This window comes from Dama dama, chromosome 21 (genome assembly GCF_033118175.1).
Source record: "Dama dama isolate Ldn47 chromosome 21, ASM3311817v1, whole genome shotgun sequence".
NCBI classification, from domain to species: domain Eukaryota; kingdom Metazoa; phylum Chordata; class Mammalia; order Artiodactyla; family Cervidae; genus Dama; species Dama dama.
The window spans coordinates 8,135,533-8,158,123 of record NC_083701.1 but is presented as its reverse complement, the minus strand read 5'-3'; the positions used below and the strand labels follow the sequence as shown (position 1 = coordinate 8,158,123).

General features: G+C 47.8%; 1 protein-coding gene across 4 annotated transcripts in view; it reads right to left on the bottom strand.

The window, feature by feature from the left end:
* The window catches only part of ZFAT (zinc finger and AT-hook domain containing), a 145,961-nt gene that overhangs the window by 57,965 nt on the left and 65,405 nt on the right, over nucleotides 1–22,591 (bottom strand). For all 4 annotated transcript variants that reach the window (XM_061123143.1, XM_061123142.1, XM_061123144.1 and 1 more), the window contains 4 exons: nucleotides 22,348–22,580; nucleotides 12,246–12,333; nucleotides 11,171–11,320; nucleotides 9,356–9,529 (listed from right to left, as the gene is read on the bottom strand). In XM_061123143.1, coding sequence (XP_060979126.1) covers nucleotides 9,356–9,529; nucleotides 11,171–11,320; nucleotides 12,246–12,333; nucleotides 22,348–22,580 — 645 coding nt within the window. The remainder of the gene's footprint in view (nucleotides 1–9,355; nucleotides 9,530–11,170; nucleotides 11,321–12,245; nucleotides 12,334–22,347; nucleotides 22,581–22,591) is intronic.

Here is a 22,591-nt window from a genome sequence, read left to right as displayed (position 1 = left end):
GCAACTGAACAATAACAAGAGAGCAATTAACACCTTCTCTTAAACACAGTATCATCTTTTTCAAACAGAAGGCCATCCATTGCTGCACATCTCCTACCTAAACTCAGACAACCATACTTCCCCGCTGGCGTATGACTCACCCAGAAAATCATTATTGTGCCAGGCAGCCTGAGCAGAATGGTGTCTGGGTTCCCCACTGGCACAGCATGGGGAGGAAAGCTGATAAAACCACTCTCCACATTGATAAATATTTTCACTCATTACTAATACATCTGGATCAAAGAGTAAGAGATAAAGTGCTAAAAATGATTAGTGCCTGAAATGAATAAATGGAATCACCTCATTGGAGAGCCAAAGTCAGCCTTTTATGAATATATTCCCGGGATTCAGCAAGAGACAAGGAGAGAAGGCAGCTCCTAAGAGCATCCCTTACGAGGCACAGAGCTCCAGCAATAAATATGACAGATGTTTCCAACAACCACTGACGCCCCCACCAAACAGGCCTGGGAGAGCACTGGACAGAATCTTTTGTTGCCTAATTAAAATAATGCAATATAGACACATGACTAAACACAAAAAAGCACTGATTTGAGACTATCAGATTGCTTTCCATTGAGACTCCCGGCTATCACAGGGAGAGCCGGCTAGAAACGCAGAATTTACTTGAGGTTAGAGTGACCTCAAAGGGCTGGGCGACGCACAGCAAATGGCTGTGTCAGTATGAGTCCCAGAGCAGCCAGGGAAGAGAAAGAAACGATGACAAAGGAAAAAGGAGGTGGGTTTAAAAAAAAAAAAAGAAAAACTTCATTCATTTTTTTCACACAACATGCCTGGCAAGCTCTGCGTGCTGAGCTGCTGGCCATCAACAGCTGTGCCAGGACTTGGCCTGTCTGATCTCACCTAGCACCACCAAAGCCCTGGGACACAGGCAGGACACCACTCTTATGAAAGAGGAACCGGGAACAAGAAGCTGAGCAACTTGTCAGGTTGTGAAGCAGCTGGTGGTAGAGCCTGGACGTGCACCCCAAAGCCCTGGATCACACATACCTAAGAATCCACATACACATTGCTGTATTTAAAATGGATAACCAACAAGGAACTACTGTATAGCACAGGGAACTCTGCTCGATAATAACCTCAATGGGGAAAGAACTTGAAAAAGGATAGATACATATGCATAACTGAGTCACTTTACTGTACACTGGAAACTAACATAACATTGCTAATCAGCTATACTCCAATGCAAAATAAAAAGCTGAAAAAAAAAAGCACAATGTGACCTACATTATTGGAAAGGGAAAAAAAAGATTCATCTCACTGATTCATTTTTGACATCCCTCATTTTGTAACATTTTCACATTGAAATTGAACCACTTCATATTCATACTTGCATTTCTCAATATTTGAGGTATCTTCATAACTCAGTTGTAATACACCCCTGTTTTACTGATTTATCTTGTTTCTCATCTAGCGTCATGATGGTGGGGAATCTGTGTTTTCTCTCTGGTTGCTGCTGGTATTACCTGTTTCTGTATCCAAAATGCCTAATTACTGGGGTCGGGGGGTGGGGGGTGTGGCTCATGGAGTCGTCTCTGGCTGGTCCCTGGCCCCTGTGGTGCCCTCGCGGGGTGGCTGCACTTTGGGGACGGGACAGCAGACATCTCATCCCATGCCCTTGTGCCCGCAGAGCCGGGACAGGAGCGTCCCAGCCGGAGGAGGCTCAGCCACGCGCCCTCCCCTCCCCACGCCCACCATCCCCCGCCCGCAGCTGCAGATGATGGGACCACAGTGGACAGTGAGCGGACGGAGCCAGGAACCTGAACTGTGGGATCTGAAGCAGGTAACTCAGGAGCTGTCCGTCATTCGATGTCCACTCTGTGGATGAAACAAGTGAACAAACCAACTGCAAAGGGAGACAGACAGAGCATCAGGACAAGGAGGCCGAGAGGAGCGGAGGTTGAGGGACGAAGGCCTCCAGCTCACGAGCTCTCCCTGAGGGACAACGGCGCGGCGAGACCAGGCCTGCGCCCCAAGCACCGACGGGAGCTGACGGGAGCCCAAGCCCCCCTGGGGAAGCTAAGGGGCCGCGCCCAGTCGCAGTGGGCGGCGGAGGGAGCGCCCAGGGTGGCAGGCTGCGGGAAGAGGGGGCCAGGGTGGGGCTGGGCCGTCAGGGAAGGCCTCTGTGGGGAAGGAACAGGCAAGCTAAGACGGAAGGGTGCTGGGGCCCAGACACGGAAGAGGAGGCAGAACAGTCCTGAGGAGAAACCCAAACACAAGGGCCCGAGACTTCCAGATGTGCCAGCAGCTAGGATCTCGCCTTCCAATGCAGGGGTGGGGGTTCGACCCCCAGCCAGGGAGCTAAGATCCCACGTGCCCCAAAACCAAACCATAAAACAGAAGCAGTACTGTAACAAATTCAATAAAGACTGTAGAAATGGCCCACATCAAAAAATAATAATAATCTTAAACACACACACACGTCTAAGTCTCTGCAGTGCAGTTCAGTTCAGTCACTCAGTCGTGTCCAACTCTCTGCGACCCCAAGGACTGCAGCACACCGGGCCTCCCTGTGCATCACCAACTCCCGGAGTTTGCTCAAACTCATGTCCATCCAGTCAGTGATGCCATCCAGCTATCTCATCCTCTGTCCTCCCCTTCTCCTACTGCCTTCAATCTTTCCCAGCATCAGGGGCTTTTCTAAATGAGTCAGTTCTTCACATCTGGTAGCCAAAGTGTTGGAGCTTCATCTTCAGCATCAGTCCCTCCAATAAATATTCAGGACTGATTTCTTTTAGGATTGACTGGTTTCATCTTCTTGCAGTCCAAGGGACAGTCTCTGAGGGATACAATAAATGTCCCTTTTCTGTTTCAATGACCGCAAGTGAGCTTCTGTCAACAGCAACCAAAAGAGGCCCAGCAAATACAGCTGTTGAATGAATCCATGAGTGCAAGAATAAAAAAACATCAAAACTCCTCAAAGCAAACACGGAAGAAAGGGCATGAACAAACAATGCACTCAAGAGAGGATTAAATCCAATTTAATTAATCAAAAGAAGTTCAATGACCACAAAGAAGTTTACACACAGTGCTAGGAACCAGTCAACGTTACAAGTTCCTCACACATGTTACTCATTTAATCCATCAAATCCTCTGATTCAGCAGTCCCCAACCTTTTTGGCACCGGGGACTGATTCTGTGGAAGACAATTTTTCCAAGGATTGGGAATGGGGGGATGGTTTCGGGATGATTCAAGCACACTACATCCATTGTGCACTTTATTTCTAACCTAATTTCTAATCTAATGATCTGACAGGAGGTACCAGCCCCTGGCCCAGAGGTTGGGGACCCCTCCTCTAATTCACCTGATTGATATCATGAGTCATCAAAACACTAAAAAGTATAATGAAATGATAATATTTGATATCCACTGAACTAAGAAACTGAACATGTTTAATAAGATGCGATGCTAAAAATGAAAGAGTTCAGCGGGAACACTGTTATGTTTCTGGTATAATTTTTTGAAAAGTAAGCTGGCAGCGCGGTGCACGATTTAAAGAACCAAAGTGGAACAGCCCTCCTGAGCCCTCCTGCTCCTGGAAATATGTCCTAGGGAATTAATTCGAAAAGAAGGAAAGGTTCATATGCAAGAAAAAGTTTCCCGCAATGTAAGTTGTAATAATGGGAGGGAAAAAAGAAAACCATATACTGCCCCCAAATAACTAGGTGATGGATGTTAAATAAACTTACTGTGAGTCACTTCATAATATATACATGTATCAAACCATTATGTTGTACACCTTAAGCTAATACAACATTACATGTGGACTGTATTTCAGTAAAACTGGAAATAGTTCTTTAAAAAAAAGAAAAGAAACACACACCGGCTGTCTCCTTTGTTTCTTACTACACCCTCATCCGGCTTGATGAGCTTCCCCGAGGACAGTTCCAGCTGCTTAGTTACTTTAAATAGAGCTCTATATAAAACCAGGGACGAATGGAATGGCAGAAACACCTTACATCGTCAGAAGAAAACAAAACCGTCCCCTTGTCTTCTGGCATTTGGATTCCATCAGAACACAAAGACAGAGATGGAAAACACGCTTTAAGGCAGCATGTTTGAAATAACTGCTAAGTTAAACAATTCCTGCCAAATCAAGCTTCATGTGTACCTTAAACTTGAAGAAGCACTAAAATACTTAGAAAAAAAAAAAATCTGTATAAACTGTAAAAATACCAGGAGGCATAAAAGCGAAAATGCCTTCCTATGACTGTTTATCCAGTCTTACTGAAAAAGGTGGTATTTTGCATAAGCAAATTTTTCAGAAAACTGCCTTTACCCTTTTAAAAACTGATACTCTTCAAATATTAACTATTGCACTGTGTCTTCCTATTGAAGGAATATTTGAGAGAAAAGGAATTTGATCTTTCGTAAATGAAACAGATGACACAGACTAATCACCACAAAGATCTATCTGCGCCTGTGTAGAGGTGCCCCCTGGGTGCAGGCCCACCCTGAGGGGGCTGGGCACGTGGGGATACCGATCACCGAGAGCAGGTGCACACACCCAGCACCGAGCATCAGCTGACTCGGCGTGTGGGGCCCGGCCAACCTCCCCACAGCCCCACTGAGCCAAGGCAATCATGCCCTCCCGCCAAGATCGCTGCTTACTGGCTAACTTCTGTCTGACACTTCTGCCTGACACTTCTGCGACCCCGTGGGCTATAGCCCGCCAGGCTCCTCTGTCCATGGGATTTCCCAGGCAAGAATACTGGAGTGGCTTGCCATGTCCTTCTCCAGTGGATCTTCCCCACCCAGGAATCAAACCTGCCTCTCCTGCACTGGCAAATGAATCAGAGCCTGTAAACATCACCTTATACACAGAAGGGATTTTGCAGATGGGATCAAGTTAAAAATCCGGAGTTAGGGGATGATCCTGGACTATACAGGTGGGCCCAATGAAGCCGCGAGGGTCCTTACTGGGGGGTTGCGGGGAGTCAGACTCAGAGGAGATGTGACGACAGAAGCACAGAGAGAGAGAGAATGAGAGCTACGTCCTGGCTGAGATGAAGGAGGGGCTTGCAAACCAAGAGATGCAAGCAGCCTCTAGAGGCCAGAGAGCTTAAAGGAACAGATTCTCCCCGGGGGTCTCCAGAAGAAAGGCAGTCCTGTTGACACCTCAATTTTAGACTTCCAACCTCCAGAGCTGTCACATGGTAAACCTGCTGTTTGAAGCCACTACATGTGTGGCGGTCTGTTACAGCAGCCGTGGGAAATGAATGCACCCGCATGCATAGGAATCGTCATCGACCCCAAGTTACAAACATGGATGACGAGGCATCTGCTCAAGGGCACGCAGGCAGGAAGCGGTTCCGACCTGGGACTGCCCTCGGGGGCCCAAGGTCTCACCCACTCTGCCGCGCTGCCTCTCCACACAGCCTGGCATGCACGGGTCAGCCGCCTCAAGTGAGAAATGCACCCTGCAGGAGGCACTGCAGGCAGGCATTGTGCAGCAGGCATTTTGCAAAGTGAAACGCGTCTTTCCAGTTCTGGCATCTGCGGTAATTTGTCCAATGGCAACTCAGAACAGAAATAGCTACAGCAATAAAAAGGCCGTTTAAGAAGTCTCTGTACTTTAGCAGCTGAACTTGAAGCAACCGTAGTGAGGGATGGATGATTCTCTGTAATTAGTACTTCGGTTCTGATACCAGGAGGAATGGATCAGCATTAGACAGGGAGAGAAACAGAAGGCAGAGCGCGATACAAGACCAGGGAAGAACACGGCACCAGACCTGGATTAAATTCGAGATGCTGAGCCAGGTATTTGCAGCTGAGTCTCCTCTGCCCAGGTGAGACTGTAGGTAACCAAGCCTAACTCAACAGTTAAATCTGTGTGTTCGTCTAAGCTAACTGTTCAGTCAGCTCGGCGGTTCATTTTAGAGTATGAGCTCAGTTACTCTTATGGTTTTATAAAAAACCTCAGAAAAAGAGCTTCAGTCAGTCCCAGGCAGGATGCAGAGACGTGGGAGTCCTGGATACTGGAGTCAGCCCTCCCCTCTCCTGCCCATCACCAGGACCCAGCCCATGAAGACAAGTCACAGAAAAAGACCACTGTGTTCACTTGTTGCCCCACTCCCACCCATGACCCTTGACCTTCTCTCTAGCAGGAAGTCGGAGGAAGAGCAGGAGAAGGATGCTTCGGAGAGGCCAGGCTCACTGCAGCCTAGTCAGTGGACTTGCTAAGATTACCCAAATGGCTGCTCAAGTACCATCTTCTTTTAACTTCTTGGTTCTAGAGTGCATCTTCTTTGAAGTAAAGAGGACACAGATAAGTGGGGCTACTTTACCCTAGAGTGATTGTGTTTTTCAGGGGAAAGAGGACCTTGAAAAAACTCCGGACTTAAATCTCCAAGAATATTTCAACGTGGAGCCATGGGATCTCTTATTATAAATTGAAGAAGCATGGGGAAAAGTGGTACTTCCTCCCCTCAGACCTCATTTCCATATTCAATTCTCCACTTGTCCAATTACTACACACACAAGAGTGTTTGAAGCTTGGGTAATTCCTCTTTGAAAATTTTACCAGGAAACTTCTTCATCTCAAGTGTAAGAGGGAAGGTTGGATTGGGGGAAGAAGGGGACCCAAAGGAATTAGCATTGAACTTCAAAGAGCTTTTCATTTCATGATTAGAGAATTCCTGTTTGATTACATAACATAAAGGCACTGCACCACTGAACCTTTCCCATCTGTTCTGGGTGGGCAGAATGATGTACAAACCTCTAGACCACATAACATGTGTCTAGACCCTCTTTAAAGTCAAAAGTGGGGAGACGTGTCACTGGCACGATTTCTGCATTAAATTCTTGTACCTGTTGGCATACATGCAAAGGGTTTAATCGGGCCCTTTATGAATCAATCTCTCTCTTTGTACATATCGACTGGAAGATCTTTTTAACTGAAACCGTCACCCATTCCGGTCTATCACTTCTAAGGCACAGTAATGAGCTCCTTTGGGAAATAGGAATGAATAAACAAGGCTAGATCACTTTAAAGAAGCCAATACATGTGAAAAATTAAGATTCGCAAGCAGGTAAAGGAGAGGATAATTACTCAGTTCCTTTTTACTTCATTAAAAGAGATCCAAGGACTTCCCCGATGGTACAATGGATAAGAACCCGCCTGCCAGTGCAAGGGACAGGGGTTTGATCCCTGGTCCAGGAAGATCCCAGCTGTCAAGGAGCAACCAAGCCTGAGCTCCACAACCCTTGAGCCCAAGCTCGAGAGCCTGTGAGCTGCAACTGGAGAGTAGCTCCCACTCGGTACAATTGGAGAAAGTGCTTAACAGGAACAAAGACCCCGCGTGGCGAAAAATAACATTTTTACAATTGTGTTTAAGGCCATGCAGCAGACAGGACCGCTGAGGGGGCAGCTGTAGACAGAAGAGTCCTCAGTGTGGAGATTGGGGCTGAGGAGGCACTAGGAAGGAGACCGAGTGGGGGACTGCAAGAAGGAGGCCTGGGCGAGGAGCAGGGCATCGCTTGCAGCTCACCCTCACACCCAGCAGAAGGGGAGGCGCAACTATCCCCACTTCACTAGCAGGAAGCCGAGGCACAGAGAGGTCACCGTACCAGGTGGAGGCGGGCAAGACTGACGCCTCTCCAGCTCCGTCTGCTCCAACGTGGCTTCTCTGGAACAACCTACGGAATTATCACTGCCACAACAGCTGCACTGAAAACCGAACCCCTTCAGGCCAGCTCTAAAGGCACGCGCAGCTCAAAGTGAAGCGGGAACCCTACGGCTACAGGCTGGGCGCCTCATCAAGGTAGCCAGGCCCTATATGAGCACACTTCCCCGAGGATTCAAAGCCTGCTTCAGAAGTTGCCAAACAGCTCATGAGGCTCCCTAGTTTACCCAAAGAAACAGTTAAAAAAGAAAAACATCTCTGTCCACCTGAATTCCTCTCCCTGCCGACAAACTCGGGGAAGCCGGCGGGGAGAAAGGGGGGATGGGCTGAGTGTCCCGAGGATGCTAGCTGGGACATGGCTGTTCACGCTGATCCCATCCCCCCAAGACCCCGACAGCCTGTCTGCAGTGCCCGATCAGACTTGAGTGCCACTGTCTCAACACCCCTCAGTGCCGAGCCCAGAGCTCAGGGCCAGGCAGAGATCACGGTGCCCGCCCCGGGCCCCCAGACCCCACCCCAGAGGCCCAGGGACACGCCAGACCCTCCTGGCTCCGGGGGCCGCCACATCTCGTAACCGGGGCATCACTGGGGACTTCAGGGATAATCTGCTTACCCTGTCAAGAAACATCAGTGAGGCTTATTGCTGGCGGAGGTGTGAGAACTCATGAATAATTACACGACTTAATGCTTCCATTACTCAGGATACGACGGATTTACTATCATTGTATTTTTAATTATTTTGATTATGGATTTATTAATTTACAGCACACTGCTTGAGTCTGAATGAATAGCAGGGCTCTGGCTTTGGTGCAGCCCGAGGCAAACCTGATCCTAAGTTCCGATGGATTCCAGGCTAAGCGCTCAGCTTTCCCTCGAGGCCCTCGGGCCGGCTCACTGACAGCACATAAGACAGACCCCCAGAACCACCTCAAATTAAAGGCAGAACAGACCAGCAGGATCACCCTCTATGTGCTAAAACAAAAAATCTCCATTGAAACCACTTTGTTTTTACAGCAGACTCCGATTTTTGTACCTAATTGTGCTAAAATAACATTTCGTTTGTACAATTTATTAATCTCATTACATGGAATATTGAGAAGACCCTCATATGATTGTGGTTTAAAGAAGAATTTTAAATGTGATAGTTCTTTTACTGTATAGCTGCCTGTCTTCCTAAAACAACTGTGCAATTCTGCCTTTCTCTGTCTCTCTGGCTCCTTGCCGGATGACTTTCCTGGTGACTGGGACACACAGCAGGTATAGTCATGGCAGCTCCTCAAGGTCATCAGGCTCGGGTGGGGAGGGAGGGTTGAACAGGACTGAAACTTCCAGATCAAGGTCTCCTGAGGATGCCTTATTCCCTGGGGTAGAGTCCCCTCCACGCCCACCCCCACAAATGCATGCACATGCTTACACACACACACACACACACACACACACACACACACACACACACACGTGCAGCAAGTGTCCAGCAAGCACAGGTGGGGTCAGCACAGAGCCCAGGGCACTGAGGAAGCAGGCAAGGTCACTCTGCCCTCCTTCAGAAGAGAAATTCCAGACCCTGGCTCCCCTCTCTTCCACGCACAACCACGGCGTAGGCTGGACTTGGAAGGCCCACCTCAAACCGCACTCCTAGGAGAGAAAGCTCGCTGTGGCGTCACTCACTCACCGTCGGCGGTGTGAAGGAGCTTGTGGCTTTTCAGCGTCCCTTTGGACTTGAACTTCTTGCCACACATGTCACACAGGTGGGTCTTCTCAGTGCTGTGACGATTCATGTGAGCCTTGAGGTTGCTCTTGCTACGAGTTGCGTACTCACACAAGGAACACTTGAAGGGCTTTACACCTGTCAGAGGAGAAAAAAACAGAGAGATGAACATAGGTACTCATGTATACGTGTGTGCATCTGAAGGAATGTATACGCATACATGTCTACACACACACATCCCCTTGTCCACTGTGAATAAAGCAGTGCACACACCACACACTCCCCCAGGCCTCTCTCTGACCCATGCTGTTCCTTCCAACTACGATGCCCTTCCTCCTTCCAGGAAGGAGGATGCCCTTCCTCCTGGGCCTGCAGCAGAGTCCCTCCTCGCCTCCTCATCAGTGCCCCCGAGCCCCGTCATGACCGCTGCACCGTCCACTGCACTTCACAGTGAGTCCCTTACAGCCCCTCCGCACGGTCTGGGATCTCCGAGGGCCCAGACTCTGAGCACTTGCAGCAGCGGCCGTTCATTCCACTGAACTGAGTTACAATGACAAGCGCTAACCAAGGGCCTTGGCAAAAGTCGCCAGGCCTGGGTGCGCAGGACCACGTGTGAGAGCGTGTCTCAGCTCATAAGGTGAACGGAGCTTCACCACGCCCAGCGCTGCTGCGGGGCTGACGGCCCCACTGCCGGGGCATCCTTACCACTTGGCTCGTCCTCTTCCACTTCCCGACTATCCGCCAGGGCCCATGAAAAAGCATCTACCAACCTTGGCTTTGGTCTCAGCTCCTTCTGCCGTGTCCATCAGTTACTGCTCTCTTTACTGAACCATTCATTTGATCACAGATTGTAGAAAGTACTTCATCTGTGCCCCTGGGGAGCTGTCCTGTCATCCTGACTGCAGCACTGTGGGTTCCCAACTCACAGGAAGGCCGCCCCCCAGCCTCAGGGCTCCGAGCCTCTTCGCTGGGAAGGCATGTCCCCTCCCAGGGGGAGAAGTACAGCCCCACTGTCTCTGACAGACCCCAACCATCAGCTGCCCCGAGTGCCCGTGTGCGGCCCACGCCTCCGCGCACAGGCGAGCACCCTGGGGCACAGGCTGCCGCCCTCCTCCCCCTGCCTGGTCTCCACCCAGGCCTTCCCCGCCCGCCGGAATCAGAGGATCTGCTGTCCTCGGGGCCTTCCTTCGTCCAGTACCCCAGCACCTCCTCAACGCCACCACGCGCAGGGCACCGGGGCGACCACCAGGGTCACCCCCAAGACTGGGCCAGAGCTTTGGTTCCTGCTCTCCTGAAGCTCACTTTCTGCACAGGAATCATGGTGACTTGCTCAACTACAGCTCCAAGCAGGCCATGAAGACTGCACATCTCTGCTCCCTGCGACTGAGTCATGCACAGCTGAAACCACTGGTCTCAGCTGGTTGGCAGACACATTTTTGCAGTAGGTAAAGAGAATTCTAGCTGCAAGGGGTGTGGACATGGCTTCCTCCTAAAGAACCCCAAGTGAAAGTGCTAATCACTCAACGGTGTCCAGCTCTTTGCGACCCCATGGGACTGTAGCCCACCAGGCTCCTCTCTCCAAGAGATTTCCCAGGCAAGAATACTGGAGTGGATTACCATTTCCTTCCCCAGGGGAATCTTCCCAACCCAAGGATCAAACCCGGGTCTCCCACATTGCAGGCAGATTCTTTACCGTTTGAGCCACCAGGGAAGCCCTAAGAACTCCCGTAGGCAGCACAGAATCACATACACACTCCGTTCTGACAGAAGGATACGCACCTTCATGAGCCCAGATGTGACGCTGAAGGTCTGAGCCATTCTTCATGAAATAGAAATCACAGTACGGGCACTTCATGGCTCTCTTGCCAATGAGCCCTTTTAGCTGGACCCTCCTCCCGAGAACCTCGGAGATGGTGCTCATGGAAACCTCTAGAAGAAAAGCGGATGACAACCAGAAGCGGCCAAAGAACCGTGGTTCCAGTGAGAGGTTAAGTGGGCCTCGTGACAGAGCCTGGACCCCACCCCACCCCACCCCTGCACAGTCAATCCTGGCAGCTCTGAGGCAGCAAGGTAAGTTGTGCCTTGTGGGGTCATGGGAGAGAGCTTTTGCCTAAAAAGACACCAGAATCAGAGTGAGTCTCTCAGACCTAGACTCCTGCTAACACAAAATGTGAGGGGTTGAGAAGCAGTATGACAAGGCAAGTCGGACAAAAGCAGAATATGGGAAATAAGGGGAAAAGACTGAGCTTCCCCAGTGAATCAGCATCCTGGGGTGGGGGTGTCCTGTAGAACACAAGGAGCTCAGGCGACATGACAACTTCATTCAAACAACCCAACTGCAAAAAAGAAAGTCTTGTGTCAACTGGTTGTTGCTGTTGTTGAGTCGCTAAGTTGTGTCCAACTCTTTTGGGAATCGATGGACTGTGGCCCGCCAGGCTCCTCTGTCCATGGGACTCTCCAGGCAAGAATACTGGGGTGGGTTGCCATTTCCTTCTCCAGGGGATCTTCCTGACAACAGGGATCAAATGTCTCTTATGTATCTTAAGTCTCCTGCATTGGCAGGCAGGTGCTTTCCCACTAGCGCCACCTGGGCAGGCAGCACAGTTTTACAAAGGGGAGGACAGCCATGGGACTGGGGCCAGATGCCTCTGAAGACTAGATAAAATGATAAAATAAAGCAAATCGTTATATAAACACCTGAGCTGTAAGTAAAGATAACTCTTCCCCTTGAATTGACTCATATCTTCATCTCTCTTTTAGTTTCATTTAACATAGCTGCTATACAATGCTGTATCTTAAAATAAACATAAGCATTTTTAAAATCGGTCTCCCACTCTGAGATGCATAACCTTACCGGGATGGTTGGTCTTGATATGTGACTTTATCAATCGATCTTCTGAAAAAGACTTTTCACACACAGGACAAGAATAACTCCTTTTGTCCTTAACAGAAAGAGAGCATAATCAATGGACTGTCTCATTTACACCCAGGGTCTGAGGGAAATACCACCACCACCACCACAGCGAGACACACAGACACCTTTCCCAGCGCCCGCAGCCGGCCCTGCACGGCCCAGAGACTCGAGGGCAGCAGGGCAGTGGCCTCGCCTCCCTTTCATGAGGGAGAGACTGACCTTAGAAATAACAGTCCTGTGGATGCGGCTGGGCCAGTGGAGAGCAGAGCTCAGCCTCAGGGTCTACAACGGAGACCATCATCTCCCAAAGTTAACATTTCCATCATCTCCCAAAGTTCCCTCCTTTATCAAGATTATCATGTGTGCGACAAGAACACTTAATATAAGATCTGCCCTCTAGCAAATCTTAGGTATACAGTACATACTGTTGGTTATGGGCACCATGCGGTATATTAGATCTCCAAGACCCGATGAACATTTCACCCTCCAGTGCTCAAGACGTGTGTGCACATGAGTTATTTTAATCAGACTCACAGCCACTCTTGAAGGACAGGCATTATTACGCTGTTACAGATTAAGAAACCAAGGCCCAGGGCGACGAGCCCCAGGACTCTGAGGAAGAGCCGGCTTTGGAACTCGAGCGTACGGGTGCCCACCTCAGGCCCTGACGTACGGGTGCCCACCTCAGGCCCTGACCACCCCCAGGCCACGTCCCATCCAGGCCGCAGGGAAGGCGTCCACTCTGCACTGTCACCTACCGCCTGCCTGCGGTGCCACGTCCTCAGTTGGGGAGAAGCTTTGGTGAATGAAAGCTCTGTATAGCTCATCCATGTTTCCTCTCACTTTAATGCCATTTCCCGTGAAAACTTTTCAGAGAGCGGATGTTATGGGTTAAATTCTGTCCCCTACAAATTCACATGTTGAACTCCTAATCCCGCAGTATCTCAGTGTGACCTTATTTAGAAATGTGGTCATTACAGATGTAATCAGTTAAGATGAGGTTGCAGGCCCTCATCCAATATGACTAATGTTCTTAGGAGAAGGGAAAATTTAGACAGAGACCTGCAAGAGGGAGAATGCCATGTCTTCATGGCAGAAAGAAAATACCCAAGCCCAGCCAAAGGGAAAAAAAATGACAAACCAGTATCTCTCAAGAACACAGATACAAATATCCTCAACAAAATATTAGCACATAAAACCCAAAATGTTTAAAAAAAACTGTAAGTCACAACCAAGTGGGATTTATCTCATTTGATTCAACATTCTAAAATTAATTAATATAATCCATCACGTCAACAGGTTAAGAAATAAAAGTCACATGATAACATCAGTAGAGGCAGAAAATTAATGAGGCAAAATCAAATACCTACTCACGATAAGCAATTTCAATAACCCAGGAATAGAGAGGAACTTCCTCAACTCAATAAAGAAAGTCCACAAACAACCTATAGCTAACATTACTTAATGGTGAGAAACCAGAAACTTTCCCACTAAGATTAGAAACACAGCAAGGATGCCCCCTCCCAGCACTCCTTTTTAACATCATATCTGAAGCCTTAGGTAATGCAATAAGACAAGAAAAGGAAATAAAAGATAACAGAGAATGAGAAAGAAGATGACATGATCACCTAAGAAGAAATTCTCAAAGAATAGACAAAGATACTCCTGGAGCTAATAAGCAATTATGGCAAATTATAAGTTTAATATACAAAAGTCAGTTGCTTTTCTATATACTAGCAATGAACAAGTGAAATTTGAAATTAAAAACACAGAACTATTTACATTAGCACACAAAAAATGAAATGGTACAAATAAATACCATTATTTACAATGAATAGGTATAAACAAATATAACAAAATATGTATAAGATCTATATGAGGAAAACTTCAAAACTGATGAAAGGAATCAAAGCACTAAATAAATGGAGAGCTATTCCAAGATCAAGGATAGGAAGATTCAATGTTGTCTGGACAAAAGTTCTTCCCAATCTGATGGGTAGATTCAATGTAATTTCAATCAAAATCTCAGCAAGTTATTTTGTGGGTATTGATAAACTGATTATGAAGTTTATAAGGAGATGCAAAAGACCCAGAAGCCTACACAAAATGATAGAGGAGAAGAACAAAGTCAGAGGACTGACATTACTCAACTTCTAAACTGACTATAAAGCTACAGTGATGAAGAGCATGTGATATTGGTGAACTAAGAGTCAAATAGATCAAATGGTACAGAACAGAGTCCAGAAATAAACTCTCTTAAATACAGTCAATTAATCTTTGACACACAAGCAAATACTACACAGTAGAACAAAGACAGTTATCTCAGCATGATGCTGAAACTGGGCAGCCATGTGCAAAAAGAAGAAAGTGAACCTGGACAAAAACCTCACACCTTTTCACAAATACTAACTCATACTGGATCACAGATCTAGAAGCAAAATGCAAAACTATAAAACTCCTAGAAGACACAGAAAAAAACCTGGATGACCTGGAGTATGATAATGATTTTTTAGATCCAACACCCAAGGCATTATTCATGAGAAAAGAAAAAAGAACTGATAAACAGTGAAAGACACTGAAAGAACAAGCCACATTCTGAGAGAGAATGTTTTCAAAGGACACATCCGGTAAAACTGGCCAAAGACCTGAACGGACACCCCACCAGAGAGGATATACAAATGCCAAGTAAGCACGTGAAAAGACGTTCCATATCATGTGTCAACAGAGAAATCCAACACAAAACAAGACACCATCACACATCTACAGAATGGTCCAAATCTAGAACACTGACAACATCAAGCGCCGGTGAGGATGCGGAGCAGTGGGAACTCTCATTAGTTCTGGATGGGAATACAAAATGATACAGCCATCTTGGAAGACAATTTGGCAGTTTCTCTCAAAACTAAAACACTCTTACCATAAGATTCAACAATTGCACTCCTTGCTTTTTACCCTAATGAGCTGAAAACTCATGTCCACACAAAAACCTACACACGGATGAAGCAGCTTTATTCATAACGGACAAAACTTAGAAGCAACCAAGATGTTCTTCCGTATGTGAATGGACTAACCATGGTACATCTCAACAATGGACTGTTATTTAGCTCTAAGAGAAAAATGAGCTATGAAGTCTTGAAAAGATGTATAAGAAACTTATATGCACTTTTGGACTCTGTGGGAGAAGGCGAGCGTGGGATGTTCTGAGAGAACAGCATTGAAACAAGTATACTATCAAGGGTGAAACAGATCACCAGCCCAGGTTGGATGCATGAGACAAGTGCTCAGGGCTGGTGCACTGGGAAGACCCAGAGGGATGGGATGGAGAGGGAGGCGGGAGGGGGGATCGGGAAGGGGAACACACGCAAATCCATGGCTGATTCATGTCAACGTATGGCAAAAACCACTACAATACTGTAAAGTAATTAGCCTCCAACTAATAAAAATAAATGAAAAAAGAAAAAGAAACTTAAATGCATAACTACGAGAAAAGAAAGGCCAATGTGAAAAGGCTACATATTCTATGACTCCAACTAGAAGACATTCTGAAAACGGTAGAACGATGGGGACAGTAAAGGGATCCGTGGTAGCCAGGGGGCAGACGGAGAGAGGAATGAGGAGGAGGAGCAAGGAGGAGTTTTAGGGGAGTGAAACTTCTCTGCATGACACTCTCATGAGGTATATCCATCACTCCACATTGGTCAAAACGCCAAAAATGTGCAGCACCCAGGCTGGGCCTTAACGTAAACTATGGACTCTGGGCGTTACTCCATGTGTCAATGCAGGTTCATCAACTGTAGGAAAGGCAAAGCGCTAAGATACAGGATGTCAAGAGGAGGGGAAGCTGTGCCTGTGGGGGGACAGGGGGTATATGGGGAAACCTCTGTACTTTCTGTTTAGCTTTGCAATGCATCTAAAACTGCTCTAAAAAGGTTTATCAAAAGAAAACACACACTATGTGCTCAGAACAGAGCTTAGCCTATAACGAGAGCCCAATAAATCTGAAAGACTTTGCTGCTGTGGTTTTAGTTTTGCCATTAATGCAACTCAGACTCAGCTAACAGACCTTCTTATGGGCTAATGCACGCTGGGAAGTCCCAAAGGGGCCTCTGAGTGACCATTCCTCCAAATTCTTTTGTGGACTGCTACTACTGCAGAATGTCTCCTGGGGCTGGGGTTCCTGAAGCTCACTTAAGAAAAGTGGGCTGTTGTCTTGCTCAGTCACTCAGTCGTGTCTGACTCTTTGCAACTCCATGGACTGTAGCCACCAGGCTCCTCTGTCCATGTAATTTCCCAGGCTAGAATACTGGAGTGGGTTGCCAGGCAATCTTTCCAAACCCAGGATTGAACCTGCATTTCCTGCATTGGCAGGTGCCACCTGGGAAGCCCAAGAAACATGTACTTGATATTCAAAAACAAAAATGAAATGGAAGACCTTCTGAACAACCAGTCTGGATGCACTTCCCACCAAGCATCTGGGTTCCAAGCAAGGCCTGCCATGCCCAGATGCCTAAGGGGTCCAGGCAGCTCCCATGAAACGGTCCTGGCTTTCTGCTCAGCTAATGCCACTGACTCCCGCCCAGGCTATATCACAGAGTCCAGGCTTGTCACTGTCCTCCTATGCCCTTGACCTTCTAGGTCACTCCATCATTCCTAGATCTTGCAGACGAACTCATGCTCACATGCCCTTCTGAAAGATGCCCTGGGCACACGCTACACACATTCTGCAGGGGGCTGTCACCACCCACTGCTGCCTGGGCGTTGTCAGAGCTGATGGAGGCGTTCAGAAGGGCTTTGAAGGAGTTTACAGTGATCTCTCCTGAGCCCCTGCTATTTGATTTTTCTTTTAATCTATGATAGTCTGAAAGCAATTTATCTTAGAGCTTATCAGGGCCCCTCATTTCTTGATGCCTTTGAAGACTCTCAGAAGGACACAGGTAGTGGGAAAGGGTGCTGTGAGAAGGGTACATTCTAAGGACTCATTTATTTCTTTTTCAAAAACCTCAGTTCCCAACCAGAGATGAAAACCCAAACTGACACAGGAAACTTGAAAAGAACAGCGGTTAAAAGAGTCCTTCGCAGAGGAGGAGAGTGCGAGCCCCACGAGGTAATGACGGGAAGAGAGCCCAGCCCCCGTTGTTTGCTTGCTCTGATGGAAATGCCTTCAAAGCACTGCAGGGCTCTTTGAAAGAAGGGAGGCAATAGCCCTGTGTTGAGGGGTCAGGGGGCAGGGGCTACGGGAGCAGCTCTGGGGGCAAAGCTCCCAGCCCAGGTCACAGCAATGGGTGAACCCAGCCCTGGCCTACACCTCGGCCCCAGAAGCAAATGGGCTATTCTCAAGTCTGAAACTACTAGTGAGTGGAAAACACCAAATCTGCCTCCTACTCAGCCACCGAGTATATTAACTATCACATAAGCACATCTATAAAGTCTCTGACATCAAGATTAAAAAAAATAAAATGGGAGATTCCACTCTGAACAATTTCTCAGGAATAAATAGCCCATGGTTTTAGCAGATGCTGACCTCAACGGACTCAATCTTTCCTCCACCCTTCTGGGGCCCATGTCAGCTCAGGCACGGTGCTGGGCACAGAGCTGGGAGACTCTGACCCTGCCCTCACAGGGCTCATGAGAACTGCCAGCACACAGAGGCCATGAACTATCACAGGACAAGGAGAAAATAGTCATGTGCGGTAGTCACATATGTATGTATGCATGTGAGAGTTGGACCATAAAGAAGGCTGAACACCAAAGAACTCATGGTTTTGAACTGTGGTGCTGGAGAAGACTCTTGAGAGTCCCCTGGACAGCAAGAAGATAAACCAGTCAATCCTAAAGGAAATCAACCCTGAATATTCATTGGAAGGACTGATGCTGAAGCTGAAGTTCTAATACTTTGGCCACCTGATGCGAACAGTGGTCTCACTGGAAAAGACCCTGATGCTGGGAAAGATTGAGGGCAGTAGAAGGGAGCAACAGAGGATGAGATGGTTGGATGGCATCATCGACTCAATGGACATGAGTTTGAGTAAGCTCCAGGAGAGACTGAAGGACAGGGAAGGCTGTACTATAGCCCATGGGGTCGCAAAGAGTCGGACATGACTCAGCAACAGAAAAACAAATGGAGAAAGTATGACAAAGACCAGAAAACTGACACAACACTGTGGCTAAGTTAGCAAGTTAGGAAAGAGCCGGAAACGTGCTCCAGCCTGGATTTCAATTTCCAGGCTCTTCCTGTCCACTTAGTCAGGCCATGCCCCTCACTTCCAGTCCTCGGGCTTGCTCATGGGCAGTTGCTTTATACACAGGAAACTCTGCAGTCTGAGGTCCCCAGGGAATAAATGTCCAAACAGGGCGGCACAGAAACAGGTGGTCTGTGATAACAGAAGAAACGACCATATACCCTCACAGCTGTTGGAAAGGAAAAAACTTTCCTGCAATCGCTTTAGTTCAATAACATTTTACTCTACTTCAAAAAAAAAAAAAAAAAAAGCGCCCTCTACTTCTCTGTGCATTGTTGGCAATATATTATTTTAGTTTACTTCCAGAAAATAACAGGTGAAGTTTTATATATGTATCTTTAAAGACAAGCACAGACAGGCGCTGATTTTAAATGTTTGCTGAAAAGCCACTACCACCACCACTGTGCCTATGGCTTCTCCTGCTACCGCCACCAACAAGAAGAGAGAGCTAGTGTAGACTGCCCTGCCCCATGCCTGGACCTCTGCTGGGGCCCTCACAGATGTTCCCACGGAAACCCTGAAGGCCGGGACTGTCACTCCACTTTTACAGACGAGGGGTCACACCACTTACAAGTGAAGGAGTCAGGACGCAAGGCCAGAATGAGTCCACTCCTCCCAGGTGAAGGCTGGTGACAGTCACGGTGCCCTGAGCATCGAGTGCCTGCAAGGGCTCCTGAGAAGGCGCACAAGCCAGGAACAAAGGGGACAAACTGATATATCCTGAACATCCACTGGAAGCTTGACTTCCTGCTACTTCACACGTCTGTGTTGGGATGAACTTGATTCAAAAATAGGCTCCCAGGTCCCCCCCACAAATTATGGTGGAGGTATGAGCCAGGAATCTCATTCATAACAATTACCCGCGAGTACTGCTGATTCAGCATGTCATAAATTACATCATCGGGGTCAACGACTTGCAAACTCATCTAACGGGACCTACACAAGAGGTCACCCATTTGACATCACCACCGAGAACATACGTGTACACACACTGGCATATAAACACACTGAAACACGGAACCAAAGGTCTCAGAAAACAATACTTATTACCTTGTTATAGGTAAAGAGTGCTGATTAATTTCTACTTCATTCTATTTCATTTTTAAGATACACTACATTCAAAAGACTAAGATCGTGGCATCCGGTCCCATCACTTCATGTCAAATAGATGGGGAAACTGGAAACAGTGAAAGACTTTATTTTCTTGGGCCCCAAAATCACTGCAGATGGTGACTGCTGCCATGAAATTAAAAGACGTTTGCTCCTTGGAAGAAAAGCTATGACAAACCTAGACAGTATATCAAAAAGCAGAGACATTACTTTGCCAACAAAGGTCCATCTAGTCAAAGCTATGGTTTTTCCAGTAGTCATGTATGGGTGTAAGAGTTGGACCATAAAGAAAGCTGAGCACTGAAGAATTGATGCTTTTGAACTGTGGTGTTGGAGAAGACTCTTGAGAGTCCCTTGGACTGCAAGGAGATCAAACCAGTCAACCCTCAAGGAAATGAGTCCTGAATATTCATTGGAAGGACTGATGCTGAAGCCGAAGCTCCAATACTTTGGCCACCTGGTGCTAAGAACTGACTCCTTGGAAAAGACCCTGATGCTGGGAAAGATTGAAGGCAGGAGGAAAAGGGGACAACAGAGGATGAGATGGTTGGATGGCATCACCAACGCGATGCACATGAGTTTGAACAAGCTCCGGAGTTGGTGATGGACAGGGAAGCCTGGTGTGCTGCAGTCCTTGGGGTCACAAAGAGTTGAACATGACTGAGCAACTGAACGGAAGAGTTGTAATCCACTGCACTAATTTCACAATCCTCTAATGGATCATGACCTGGGGGCTGAAAAAACACTGACCTGGGTGTTCTATACTTATTCTCTAGATTAATCTTCACTATCTGGAGAAGTCAAAGAAAGTAACATATCTCCATTTCACAGAGGAGAATACTGAGGGTCAGTGATGCTAAGCCATTTGCCCAAGATCTCAGAGGTGGCTATGGGGTCTGAACTTTTAACATGCTAGAACCAAACTTGGTTTTCTCAAGTCTTTCTTTCACAGAGTTTGCCCAGTGCTGTTTAAAAAAAAAAACAAAAAAAAAGGATTCAGAAATGTCATTGACTAACTTCCTTGACCAGGTCCCCATGTTTCCTTGATGGCAATACACCCTTGACTCTGAGTCATGCTGCCTAGTCACTGATGGGAGGGAGGAGGTGGTGGGAAGCAGCTACACAGTCGCCTGTACAAGCACTGAGCCAAGTTCTTTACTCAGAGTGCTCCATTTAACGTCCCAATGATCCAAGAGACCTATGTACAGATCCAAAGACATACGTATGTGTACACGTATATTATGTGTGTAGAGGTATGTGTGATACATGCGTGCACACATGTGTGGGTGTGTATAATGCATGTGTGGATACGTCTGTGCATACACGTGAATATATGTGTGTGTATAAAGAGCCAGTATGCTTTTTAATACATATTTCACAGAAGGCTACCGAGTCTCAGAGAGGACAAGCGATTGGTCCAGTGTCACACAGCCTGTGCGATTACTGAAGACAATATCTGAATCCAGTTATCCAACCCCTAAGCACGTGCTCTTTATACCCACTAAACCCAAAACACCCTGACTTTGCCCTTGGTAACGCACTTCCCGAGTGCTAGTGATTTCAGGCCAGGAAACAGAGGTGCCAGATCAAGTTTCTGAAGCCTCGTCTGCGTGGAGAAAGGGACGCGGTTGGAGCAGAGGCACACCTGGGCCAGGTGTGCCTCCCTTACAGCTTAGAGAGTCTCGAATCGCTCTCCGGTGCCGGGCTCTCAAGATAGAGGAGCATATGCGAAAATAAACACTCACTCAGTGTTACAGGATCACCCACCGGAGAATCAGACAGCTTTTACCACCATGAGACTATTTAACAGCACCTTGAATTAGCATATCACTTTTTTAAAATGCTTTGCAGACATTCTTTTGCAGGGTCTCCAAGGAGTAACGTGATAGGATCATCAGTGATTGTCAGTGCTGACTGCACTCTCACTATGACTCAGCGTGCCCAGCACTCGGCAGGCGTCATCTCACTTAGCCTCTCAACAGCTTCCAGTGCTGGCTATTAGTATTATCGGCCCTGTTATTAACTGTCCTTTAAACCGTCATTTAAGAGAGCAGTTCCCCAACCATTGTGGGACCAGGGACGGGTTTCATGGAAAACAAAGTTTCCACGGACCGGGGCTGGGGAGGGGATGTTTTCGGGATGATTCAAGCACATCACGTTTATTATGCCGCCGCTGCTCTGACAGGAGGTGGTCAGAGAGAGAGGTCAGGAGAGGTCAGGCGGTCCTGTGAGAGAGGGGGAGTGGCTGGAAACACAGATGAAGCTTGGCTCCCTGGCCCGCCGCTCACCTCCTGCTGTGCAGCCCAGCTCCTAACAGGCCACGGACTGCTACAGGTCCATGGCCCGGGGGGTGGGGACCCCTGATTTAAGAAACCTTTGCTTTAATTCTATTCTGTAGATCTTTCTTCTATAGGCTTTCTCTGATGCTGAAAAATCTGCAGAGGAAGCCAATGTTTTCAACGGGATCGTCTTCCCAACAGACGCGAGGCTCTCCCTGTGAGAAAGGCCCTGGGGTGAAGGAGGGCCTCTGTTAACGTGAGGGGCCTGTGTCGTGAGAAGGGCCTCTCCGTTCTCCGGGGTGGATGCTCACACACCGGGCTCCCGACGGAGCAGGGGCACCTCCGTGCGCATCGCCGAGAGGAAGCGGGGAGCACCCAGGGGAGACGGGGCTGCCACTAGGGCGGGCTACTTACCAGCTCAGTGTGGACTTTAAGATGTGCCTGCAGCTTATATTTATCTGGAGTCGAGTAGTCACAGCCGTCAGTGGGACACTTCAGCAAGATGTTACTGTGTTTCTGAATTACATGGCGTTTAAGGCAGTTTTTGGTGATGGAAGAATAGTGACACTGGGAGCAATAATACAGATGTTCCCGGGTGTGGGTGCGGACATGCATGTCAAAATGCACTTGGTACCAAAAAAGTTTGCCTAAAAAAATA